At 32.7% G+C, this 13,498-nt stretch overlaps 1 protein-coding gene across 4 annotated transcripts in view; it reads right to left on the bottom strand.

Moving 5' to 3' along the window:
- The window catches only part of AGAP2_1 (Arf-GAP with GTPase, ANK repeat and PH domain-containing protein 2), a gene marked incomplete at its 5' end in the record, with an annotated part of 37,053 nt that overhangs the window by 12,000 nt on the left and 11,555 nt on the right, over window positions 1–13,498 (bottom strand). For 2 of the 4 annotated variants that reach the window (XM_035730961.2, XM_051215466.1), the window contains 4 exons: window positions 924–1,004; window positions 5,547–5,621; window positions 6,299–6,440; window positions 11,416–11,523. In XM_035730961.2, the coding sequence (XP_035588684.1) occupies window positions 924–1,004; window positions 5,547–5,621; window positions 6,299–6,440; window positions 11,416–11,523 (406 nt within the window). Of the gene's footprint in view, window positions 1–923; window positions 6,441–11,415; window positions 11,524–13,498 lie in introns of all 4 variants that reach the window. The other 2 variants (XM_051215465.1, XM_051215464.1) reach the window with 1 other exon arrangement.

The raw sequence follows: 13,498 nt of genomic DNA, 5'->3' as shown, positions 1-13,498 counted from the left end.
TATCGGTGAAATAATTAGTCTTAATGAAAATTTTTTTGAAACAGTCAATTGACTAAAGATAATAAAGAGAACTGATGTTTACTTCAGGTATTTTAACTCCCAATACTTACTGATCATCCGTTGTGATCAATGTTTAAATCTAATGCTATTGTGGAGAATCTTACTGATGTTGGAAATCTAAATGAATGCAAACCGGTTGATTTAAGGTAGACGAATACCATCCTACAAACTGAGATATTCTCCACTAATCTTCATGTGCCAAACTAATAATTGTAAGAAATAGCACCACTTAAGTTAGATTATAGAGTCGACTCTAATAAATATCTACATAAAAATGAGAGAACATAAGGTTGAATGGTATAAGTAGACGATAGTTACCTGATTCGGTGAGCGATGTTCATAGGGAGCTACAGGAGGCCAAAGTAAAGTTTGGCATGAAGTTATTAACTGCTGGTTTGAACCATATAAGTGAATCTATACTACTATGTTAAGGTCTGAATTATTATTGGGATTAGTAGTTGCTGACCTTGTGTGAAATCTAATCAGAATCGTATACACTGGCACAAACAGGCTTACCTTTTGTCTTGACCTAGATCTTAGGGGTTCAAAAACATTTTACGTTTATTATTCCAACAGTTTAATGCTCTTTCTTGGATTATATTCTCTATCCCTGATCCTCTTTATTGCCGCTACTACGACTATTTTCACTGTTTTGGTATTTATCTCGATAATTTGATCTCGCTGTGTTGATGTGAAGTGGTCACTTGGAGTGATAGACACATACTCCAGGTTTTACATTGATTACGACTAACTAGATAGAATCATCTTTTAACTGCAACAATAATGTAGCCGATAATGAAAACAGTAAAAAAATAAACGAATAAACTGATGAAAATAGTGTAAGGACAAAACAGTCGAATCACCTGAACCATCAGCATTATTACTCTTTGGATTAGATTTAATACGTCGATGACGTTTTTTCACGGATGATGAATCTTTACCTCCTGTTAGAAGTTTTCACGAGGTTAAACTGAAAAAAAGTCAAACAAAACAAAGTTATTTGGATAAAGAGTTTGTGAATATTATTCAACCTGATTTTTTTTTTCCTAAAAGAATTCTAACTATGTGAAACCCTGTATCCGACATCGGAGAGGATTCGAAAGTTATTCTGCTGAAGCTATTTGTGATTTTATTTCTTCAACAGTTCACACGCTTACAATCGAAGTATGAATTTTTAATTATCTTGGAGAGTATTATATACATTCAGATGACTGAGACAGAATTTAGCAGAAAATATTCCAGACTTTATCCAATCCGTAATATTTATGTAACGAATATACAACGTTAATCCTGCTAACTGACAACGCCAATATGTGATGAAAAGTAACTTCAATATATAATTTTATGTTAAATAAATAAACATTAAGCACACAAAAATCAATATCATGATAGAAATCTCTAGAGTTTAGTGAATTAAACTAAACAGTAAAATAAGGTTTAGAACAGATTATCAATATATAATTATAAGAAAATTATGTATTGAGAAAATGGTCAGCTTATACTACTAATATGAGGGATCAAGTACAGGTTAAATTAAATCGATCAATCGTAATACGTAATGACACTTAAAAGATGAGACCATATGTAATAAGAATTAAAGACTTGTCTCTGTCAGAGATTCGATGACTCTAGAAAAAGCGATCGAATGGATAGCAATCGCATGACCTTGAAAAAGTAACATGAAACAATGAATTAAATAAAAACAATCAACGAGTAGGCAGGAAAATCAATTCAAGTTGGTATTTACAATTTACTATCACTGCTTAATTGATGCATTAAAATAGTAATGGTAAACAGCATTAACAATTATTAATACTAGTATTTTAATACTGACGACAACGAAGAGATTCATAAAACACTGCAGTACTCTCATTGCACGAAAAATTGAAAATCGTTTCCAATTCATTTTTCGTAATCGATTGGTGGGTATAGGTAAGAGTGGGTGATTAGCCCGATCTCCACCACCCGGGTTACCGCTCACGTTAGTTCATGAGTCATTCGTCTCATTATCCAGGAGGCACGACGCGGACGTGTTAGTCGGATTTTGCCTCACAAGCGAGCAATCATTTGATTTCATTCTATGAAGAACAAAAGACACAACGGTAAAGGAAGACACATCATCTATAAAATAGATTTCATCAACTGCAAGAAGTGTTACATTGGACAAACTGGCCTCACTCTTCACTTAGGCATGAATGAACATAGACCAGCAATGAGGTGATATATGCTAGCACATATATCAATGAATGGGAACAACCATGGACAAAAAGTAGACTGGGAAAACGTCAAAAGTTTAGGTTGAGGGAATCTCAGAAAATTTCTAGAAGTATGGAACTTTATAATAAACACATGAAGAATGCACCACATCAAAAAATACACTTTAGCAAAAAATACAACCAAGATGAATTTGTTTATTTGAAATGAGATAGAAGACTAATAACAGAATAAACATTGGTTTTTATACCAAGCTAAGTTTGATAAAGCTCGATGCTCGGATTGCCTTTGAGGTGATATTGAGATTGTAAATAACCAATAGATATTCCTCAAAAAGCCATCTCTCATTTCACAGAGTCAAATAATAAACTGCAAAAAACTTGGTATTGCTTACAAAGAACTGTCGACAGATATCAACAATTTATGGGAGACAGCTATGGTTGTACACAGCAAGTCGTCAGACATCCCACACACTAAGAAGCCAAGTTTCACTAGCATAGCGAAAAAGTGCTGTCGTTAGTACCTTGCTCAAGTGACGTTTTCCTACCAGATCAACGTCAGGACGGCACCAAAAGCTAGCACAGGCTATCATCACCAGCAGGAGATGAATAATATTTCAGCTTGCTAATTGTGAAAGCTCGCTTTTCCATGCTTTGACTCAGATAATATGACAATTCTATTTTTTTGTAGGTTTACTCTCACAAGTGAATAACGGCAAATCCCCATAAATCAATATAAGTATGAGAATGGTGTTGCACATAATCATAATTGGAGATCAGTTGTTTAGCGAGTAAACCTAAGCAAAGAACGAATGATTAAAGAAAGTGGCTTTCAAACACTGGGTCACAAGTTCAAAACCTGTTCCCTTTACTGTTGTTTGAATAGTAAGAATAAATACGTGTGTTTCTATGATCATCATTCTACTTGACAACGGTATTATTAATCGAAATATCAGATCAGACAAATACGTTATGTGTGCATATATTTTACTAACAAAAATCATTTTATTTCTGTTCATTTCACTTAGCACGAACTTTAAGAGATGTACCAAATAAATTGTAACGTTATTTTCAAATATGTTTTACTTACTTTAAATGAATACAGAAATATTGAAGAACCATTTTTAACAAGACGAATCAATTTGTGCAGTATCGGTAATTATTCCCATGTAGAAAAAACAGCGAACAACAAACCACACAGTGAGACAGGATAGGACGAGGTGGAAGGGAAAAGGAGAAATAGGTAAAAACAAACCGATAAAAAAATGTGAGATGAATAGATACTAAAATAAGTAACAAAGTACGTGCCAATTATATAAATAACAACGAATAGAACAGTAGACAAGGTAACAATCAAGAATGAATCGAACGCTCGTTCAGTATTATACAATAAATTGAATGAAAAGTTGTCACACAGAAGAGAAAAATTGGGTAATTATTAAACAAGTGAACAATATGCTGTTTGTTTGTGGTAGATGTAGATTTTATCAAAGATTGACTGATGTCAGCTCGAAATTGCTTTGTTTCCTTTCGAAGTGTATTCTGTTTGATTTATTTGGATTCCACTGATAATACCTTGACCCGTTCATTATCTATCCTCCTAATTATCTCTATCTGTGCTTGTTAAAAACGTGGTAACTTTGTTTAGTGGATATTTGTGTTAATTTCCACATTGTTCATGGTTGACTGACTAATAAATTAGAAATAAACTAATAGCAAAGATTGGTTGAATACAATTTCGAAGTTAGCACACAACTGTTATGGATTACCGAAACATGATTAAATAATTTTTCCTTAAGAATTCATAATGTGATGTGCATCTCAGAAACATAAATTGAAAAATGCGTTAATTAGTAATCTTATGTGGAGCGAGAAGCATTCAGCCCATGCATCAGAAAGGGTTTTGTGGAGATTGTGGTAATTTCAATAGTTGATATCATGAGATCATGGGTGCGCACTGTTGAGGAGTCCCACAATAGGACGAAACGGCCGTCCAGTGCCTCCAGGTTTTCAATGGTGGTTTAGCTTCAATTGACTCATGATCTCAACTATTGAAGTTGTGAATGCATTTGGTCAGTTAATTTTATATTCATACAATATACATTTTGTACACTTTCATCCCAAAAGACAATTTTTACCTCTCGAGACTGTGAGAAAGAGCATGTAAAATCAAAACAACTGATTTTCATGAAAAAATGTGCCTTAAACACAAGTAGTTGAAGGACATTGTGTACAGAACATGAAGATCTGTGATTTGTAATCTCAGTAGCAGATTATTGGGGCAGGAATGATTTCGAAAAATGCTGAGGGTGAGAAAAAAACTCGCAAACTACTAATGAACCAAGACGAACCAGCTGGTGCAAATGGCCCAGTTAGAATACATAGAATAATCATAATCTGCAGTCAGAGAGTTGTTAGTTAAAAACAATCCTCAGTGGCACAGTTGCGTATATTCTCTACTTTATGGTGAATTCTGATCTTTGAGTCATTACATAGTTTTGTACGTCATCTAGTACATTTTAAAACGTATTTTAAGCTATCCCTATTGGATGATTGGAGGCAGCCAACAGGAAACTCTGAACCTAAGTTTAAGTTTGAATGGAATTCGTTAGTAAGGTGTAACTGTAACCTTGAAGAAACTGGCATATTTGATTTCATGTCACCTATGTTTGCAATCTGAAACTTTACTTTTGAACTATTGTGGTCGCGACCAACCTCTTGTAGATCTGAGGTACTTATAATTGACTGATCACTGGACAGTGACTAATATCACGGTTGTCTTGTTAATGTTATTCTCCCTTTCGATCATGTTAACTACTTATCTAGTTCAGCTGATATGAAATATGTAAAACTTACAATGAAACACTATTTGAGATAACTTGTAAATCATTTATGATTGACTGATCAGTGCAGGTGGAATAAATCATCTACTAATAACTCAAAATTAATGATTGTTCAACATACGTAAACGAAAATTTCATAGAGTCAAGCAAACCACTAAAAATAACACTGGAACAAGTAATTAAACAGGTCAGAATTAAAAGAAAAAGAAGTAATAATATGTATACACTACAGAAAAGGAGATGGTAATCAAAGTCACGATTCCGTGTTACTTTGAAAGGCAACCGGAATTGATGTTAAGTCAATCTCATATAACTTCACACATTTAGTGAAGAATAGTTCTAATAGAATAACACGAAAAATTGAAAGTAGACTTCTGACAAAATAAACTTAGCAAATAAAGAGAAAGACATATAAAATAATGCTTTTGACCTGATGCCGAATTATCATTAATAGGGGCTGAATTTTCAGTAGGATTCTTAACATCTACGCCAGTTGATCGACGATCTATTAAAAAACAAACAAAGAGAATTTAAGGAAAAAGAGTATATACACAAAAGAGGATAATGGTTTAGAAGATCCGATAGAATATATTTAATACCAATATAATGATCGCTAGATTTAGTTACACAAACTGAATAACAATTTAGGGTTATCAAAGCAACCAACCAACCAAAATCAGAGAAATTTAAAGTACCTATTGAAAGGACGCCGAAAATTTCCTAATTAATTGATATTATCGTTTACTACGTTTACTAAGACTGAAGTTTTCGGTCTACTTAGTTCATTTTTTATAAACTGTGTTCTCTGTACTCACAACTTCAAAAGCAATAATGACCTATCCTACGTAATTATGCTTTATTGGACTAATAAATGGAACTATTTTTTATCCCTTATACGAACTCAGCACAAATGAATAGAGGAAAAACGCCAGTCACTTATTGTTTGCAGTAGTAAAACCTTAAAAAACTTACATGACTATTCATCATAAATATGTCTACTAGAAATTTTACAAGTGAATTTCAATAGGCGAACAAGTGTGAATGGACGTGAAAATAGGATCTACGAAAGATGACAAAATCAACTGATGACAAGTTAAGAACAAGTGAAAAACATCTTATTTTGTCAACAAATTAAAGAAAAATATTTGATAAGAATGTAGTTATTTAGTATCTCATAATTACCTGTACCTCCATCATTTAATTGACTTCGCAACAGTCCATTACTTGTTATACGACTTCCAACTTGACGAAATGCTACACCAGGAATTTTCACAGTTGTTCTACTTAAGTCAATTTCTTTACCGTGTGAATTGTCCATATAATCCTAAGTAAAAACGCAAAAATCAATAGCAGAACAGATCGTCAAAACAATCTAATATATGTGCGAATAAAGTATTAGAATAAACAACTCTAACCACGTGATTGTGAGAAAATGTTTAGTATAAAATGAAATATATAGAGGTTGTTTCTGATTATAAACGGGATATGATCAGCAGCGCAACAGGAACTTATAAACTAAATAATGGACCTATATATAGATGTTAGCGTGTATTATCAAAGATCACACGATGTTTTAAGAGCCAGTTGTATAACTGAAATACTCTCGTTCCAATGTCTCTCAGTTTATTCCGCAGACTCTAGAATCTGTCGAATGAGGAATAAAAGAGTCTGTTCTTTTGAATGAGAACTTTAGAGTAAGGAAAGGGTGTGATCCTTATCTATCCCGAGTGGCGAAATGCTGAGTGAACCCCAAAGAAGTAACATTATTACCGCACTTGAAGATGATGTTCCAGATGCCTCAATTTCCAAGTGACTGTCTGTATTACCTATTGTAATATTCAAATACATTTTTCACCCCGAATTCCTCCACGTGGAGCATTACTTATTTTTACAACATTGAACGTCGGTTTATCGTCTCTACTATAAAGGTAATGCTAATTTAGTTACATATAATGGTTGTTAGTTTTATCTAATCATCTTTGGTACAATGTGTAGGTCAATTCAAGATTCGACTTATGTACTAGTTAAGTATGAAGAAAAAGGAAAAGAAGTTATTTCGTTATAAAACTTCAAAGCGATTTGCCGTATCATCAAAGCGTATAAATTAGTGACAAAGTTGGCATGAATTATGGTTATCATCAAAGTTAAACTACTAGAAGATCAACGACTGAAATCAGTGCGACTAATAGCGAATTTTAAAACTGTATAGATCCCATCTTTATGCACTTTTGACTGTTATTAATATTTTCGATATGTATTCTGTCGATAGTACTGCCTAAAGGATAACTCATTTCAACGATCATCCTGACTCTAACATTACATTTGATACAGAGTATTACCAGTGATAAAAATATTCATTTTCAGATTTCATTATATCGGTCGATATGATGCATGAAAGTAGTCAACAGATCATTCGTACTGTACAGTCTAACTGATATACCAATATGAAACCATATAAATGACTTGATCACTATTGGATATAATTTACAAGGATCATAAATTGCAACAACAACAACAATAACAATAACAACAAAAACTGTACAGATTGTTGGAAATGTATAAATCAGACAAGACTAGTCTATAAGCGTAACAATATTTCAATATATTTTCCTCATTTTAACTTCTCTAATATATGGATTTTAGTGTTTCTTTTAAAACAACCATATATATACATATAATGTACAAATCCAACCTATTTAGTAAATGTTTACTGGCTTGTATACCTAATAAGATGTTAAATTTATCCCAGTGGAAAATTTCTTTGTTCAGATACAGCCAACCATCATTAATGATAAGCAACCAAAAAAAAAAAAACACAGATGAATCAATTTGTTGGACATATGTTAGAAATTTTATTCATACATACAACAATATACATGGTTACTGTTCAGGTTGTTTTTCTTTTTACTAGAAACTATTCAATATGATATTTTATGAATTCTTAATGAAACTAAACTGACTAACAGAAGAATAACAGTAAAGAAATGTGTTAACAAGTTATTTCTCGAGTGAAAGATAAATTCATGATAAAATCTTATCCGACATTATGACAACAACAACAACAACTGGAGTGACCTCAAATAAAGACTTTTACCAGTATAGATGATGACAGATTAAGTAAAGATAAAGAATGAACGCATCAATAAGTGCTGATACAAATTTTTGAAGTAACAGAAAAGATCGATGTGCTTAATGACTTGATTGTTTCTTATAAACAGGACTAAGGATTTTTAAGCAAAGATGGATAGTGGCTAGCAGTGGAATCCAGGACGCGCGTTTAGTTCTATTTGGGACTCGTCAGCTGGATTTACCTACATTCCAGAATTGATATTCACTCCGGGACGCGATGTTGTTTGATGCGAACGGTACTGGGTTCGAGTCCCAGAGTGAACAACAACTCTGGGATGCAGGAACATCCAGCTGACGGGTCCCAAATAGGACGAGACGTGAGTCCAGGATTTTACTGCCAGCCACTATTCATTTTCTCTTAAAAAACTTGTGACTTAGGCGATCCGCACAGGATGCACATATGCCAACATGAGACTGATCAATTGCAGTCCTAAATAACAATAGGAAAATACAAGTAAAACAACACCAAGTGAATTTAGGACTAAGGATTGTTATAATGAAAAGAAAGAAATTCATCTTAAATGATTTGTATTCTCATTTCAAGCGTTTAAAAAAACTATTCGACCTCACTAAACAGACTTATGTAATTTGTATTCCTATTTAATTACATTGTATCGTGATCCATGCTTGTCGGTACTGTAAAAGGTAAATAAGAGGAAGTCTATGTGAAATCAGAGAAGTTTAATAGGTAGCAACAAATTAACCAATTCTATCGTCGACCTAGTAGACTAAGAAATAGTTAAGACTATAAATAAGGTTTCATGCAATTAGTTCCCTTTATGAATTTAAATAAAGCAAGAACAAATATTGATGCAGAATAGTATGAATTCATAATATTTCGAGGTTTCTCGTTAGCTGCTTACAACCAAATATGTAATAGAATTTTACATTGAGATAAGAAATAGTGTGAAACAATTGACATAAACAAATGTAAATAACTGTCATTCCAGTTATTTACATTTGTTTATGTCAATTATTTCACACTATTTCTTATCTCAATGTAAAATTCTATTACATATTTGGTTGTAAGCAGCTAACGAGAAACCTCGAAATATAATGAATTCATACTATTCTGCATCAATATTTGTTCTTGCTTTATATAAATAAAGTATCGATTCAGAACAACCAATGAAAACCCAAGACGCTATCATATAATGCATGCTTTTTATTTAGCACTGAATCCTAGCAAATTCGGTATTCAATTTTGAGAACAATCTTGTACACGATTACTGAAATAATTCATATGGCATAAGAATACAATGGAAGTAACAATATCCCTATACAATATCTACAGGATACTTGAGATAAAAGAAACAACGAATATGAATACTGTCATCTACTCAGTCAGTCAGTCAGTCAGCTACAACGTAGGACCAGGCACATATGTGCATCGGTCCAGGTTGCCATACCTCATTAGCACAGCAAGATGAACACCGGATTCATAGGAGTGGTTAGGTCAAAGGTGGTAATATATAGGAGAAAGATTGCAAATAAGGATATAGTACTACTTGACAACTAACCCACTTAGTTCATGCATTATATATGGTTCAGTTTTTTAATTCATAAAGATTAGAAGAAATTTAAGACAAACTGGTAATAATTGCAAACAAGTTTATTTCGTAACAGAAAACACTGGATTTCCTTTAAAATTTCACTGATAGTTAGTTAGTGGGATTAATTACTTAACTATTACAGTTGAGTAATCCAATACAGGATCCAGTGTGTTCACCTTTAACGTACACACTTTCAGTGTAAGAGGCCAAATCAAATTAGACGGAGTAGGATTAGGACTTGGAACCCAATGACTAAAAGTTAAAGGCTTTTATCAATAAATGGCAACATTCAGAGGCTTACATAAACTATACTACAAGTATTAAATATTTACTGAGTTCTCTTATGAGTTTACCAAACTATTTGAATAATGATTCATTGATGCAGTCCTTATCACCAATATTGTAAAACAGGAAGTAACTTTCACAAAGAATTCAAATACTAAACGTCGATTAATATTGTGTGCATGTAGGCTTACTAGATGTTTAATATACATGATAGACTACAGACTACTCGGTAAATAAGGATACAAAATAGATAAACACAGTAATTGCTATGAACGAACAAGAAAGGTTGACAAAATACGTTAAGAGTATTGACGATCATCTTTTTCAAGATGAACACATCAATAACTTATCTCTGAAAAGCTACATACAAATACCAATATTCAAACAAACAAAAAATTGTTAGTGACAAAAACATGATAGTAAGTATTGAGCTTTTCTAACTACTAACTTGTACATTCATTCGTATATACGTACATCAGTTCGAGTTGTCATACCACATTAACACACAGACACAATTGTCTATTCAAATCCCATAGTGGTAGATGTAGTAAGAATATAAGCAGTAATCGGAAACATTAGGTTTTGAAGATGTTATTCAAGGAGTATAATCCAGTGAAATCAATTTGGAAGATAACAGGGACATGAAGAATTCAGAAGATTAGAATTTGAGAGAACACAAAGAGTGAATGCACCTGCGCCATTGCAAACTATTTTGAACCATGTCATTCAAGGTCTCTAACCACCGGTTGCTATCATCTCGCAGATCCCCGCAACCAGATAGTCTACACCTATCAACATCACTCAGTCCACTTGTCAGTCACTTCATGGACTTGTGCCATGTTTTGGTCTGGCCGCCCACAGCTTTCTTCCAACCTACTCCTACACCATAGAACATCACAAGTCAGGGAAGTCGGTGGTTGGGCATACGTAACACATGTCCCAGCCATCCCAACTCATGAAGTTTCACTACTTCATCAATTGATTTCCCATCCTTACCTAGTACCCGATTCCTAACAACTGTGTTACTTACTCGGTGGTCCCAGGTAGTGGGAAAAATGCTTCAGTAATTTGACACAAGGAGGTGTTTGGTAGCAAGAGTACTAACCCAACGAAGAGTTCCGCTTTATACAAACTGGTGTCAGTAAACCTGATGACATGAAAAAAATGCGACAGGAGTACCGAGTACATTAGAAACTCTCTATATGTATTTCTATTTAATTAATTAAACCATGATTTCTAAAAAAAGAAATTAATACATAGTTAAATCAGTGAGACTAACTTTATAAAGAAAATACAACAATGAAACATCTATCTATTGATTAAGAGACTTACATGAATACTTGGATGATAAGTAAGACGAGCATCATCTGTTAGAGTTACATACTTTTTAGTTTTCCATTCTTTACTTAATGGTTTACAAGTTCGTTTGTATAAAAATCCCTGAATTAAATGTGTAGAATAAAAAAATAACATAATTCATTGTGTAACAACAAGTATTCAACAAAACATATTAATTAATGATTATGATAGAAAAAAAGTCTCACTTTCAAACAAATCACAACCAAAGAGACAGAAGGTAATTAAAACATTCAGGTTTCAATTATTTGGTCCAAGTTTTGAACTTCATTCTCCTTACTTCGGTTTTGGAAGTCATGTAGTATTACCAGTCCGTATACAAACAGTGATGTTTGAAGACAAATAAACAAACATATGCTTCATAAATGAGTTAGATTGCATTTTAATTTAATGCAGTCAGATGGTTCAAATGGGATTCAGAGTGGTAACTATCCTCATTTTTAATTGCAAACAAAGCATCAACCGATTTACTATCACCGCTGAGACCTATATATCGAGAACTAAACACCGACTCTTTATAGAGAATTTAGACAAACTCAGTCAAATGATGAAAATACATCTGGACAAAATTTCTGAATCACTAACCAATAGCATATGCGCATTACGATAACCGTCTGCATTAGTTGTTTTAAATAACTAGTATTCCAAACAATATTTGTTGACGTAATTAGTTAAGAGAAAAGTAAAACTGTACGTATTTCCCTACTCAGGGATAAATATAACAAGGTTGTATGAGTAGACAGTAACTGTGATGCTTATTTCGAAATGGTCAATCAAAACATTAAATCCACTACAGGCATTCGAGAACATGATGAAACCAAATTGAGTTTTTAGTAAAACTTACAATTTCACATTTTAAGAAGCAGTAATTTAATCTCACCATTCAGTCATAAAGAATATAAAAACCTGGCACCGTTCCAACTTGCCACACAGAAAGAAGAAATTATCAAGATGAATATTGAGGTAGTAGTAATAGTAGTATGTATGTATGTATAGAAAAAGAAGATCACGTGTAGAAAATATGACTTTAGAAGAGACATTCAGTCAGTAACAACGTACAACTTCGTACGTACGTACATCAGTTCGAGTTGCCACAACACATTAGCACAGAGATGCAGTTGTCGATTCAAATCCCGTAGTGATAGAGGCGGTAAGAGTATAAGCAGTAATCGGAAAGATTAGGGTTTGAAGATGTTGTTTAGAGTATAATCCAGTGACTTTAGAAGAGTGAATTTGTGGAACAAAAGATATATAAACTGATTTTGAAACTTAAATTCTACGATTAGATAAATAGGGAATAGATCTGCATAAGTAATAGAAAGTATTTTTAAAAAATCATAGATTAAATCTAATGAAATTACAAACAATAACAGTCACAATCACAGTAGTAGTCTATAATACTATTCAATCAAGTTAATAGCTATGACCTTTACGATTAGGTGTCCCCAATATAGAGAAAAGAAAGAAAACGTCATCAACCCCAACATTAATAATCATAAATTCATTGGGACAATCGAACATTGTAAAATTTAACTACACCCATATACATTTTAATGCATTTGTTTTTGATTATTTTGTTACACCTTATAAACACATTAATGAATTTCGTAATAATCTACTTCTACTACTTAGAAACATGTTCCTGTTGTTTTATAAAGTTTTCAGATTATCTAATTACAAGTTTAAAACAAGAAAAACATAGAACAAATCTCTTTTAACCTTCAAAGCCCAAAAACAGCATCCTTATATAAATAATCACTTGTTATTGTTCTTGACCATATGCTTGACACAGATGGATTGACTGAGTGTTTGTTTTTTTTGTAATACTGACGTACTTTTACTGCTATTTATGTCTAACAGACAGTATGAATATAATAGTAATATTTGGAAAAAATCAGTCTATCTGATGAGATGCATGACACAGTAATATATACATAACACCTAAGCATAAATGCATTGCTGTAGGTAAATTATATATATATATATATATATATATATATATATATATATATATATATATATATATATATATACAGTATACCACTTTACTGTTTTGGAA

The sequence above is a fragment of the Schistosoma haematobium genome, chromosome 4, assembly GCF_000699445.3.
Source record: "Schistosoma haematobium chromosome 4, whole genome shotgun sequence".
Taxonomy (NCBI): domain Eukaryota; kingdom Metazoa; phylum Platyhelminthes; class Trematoda; order Strigeidida; family Schistosomatidae; genus Schistosoma; species Schistosoma haematobium.
This window is presented reverse-complemented; position numbering and strand designations above follow the sequence as displayed.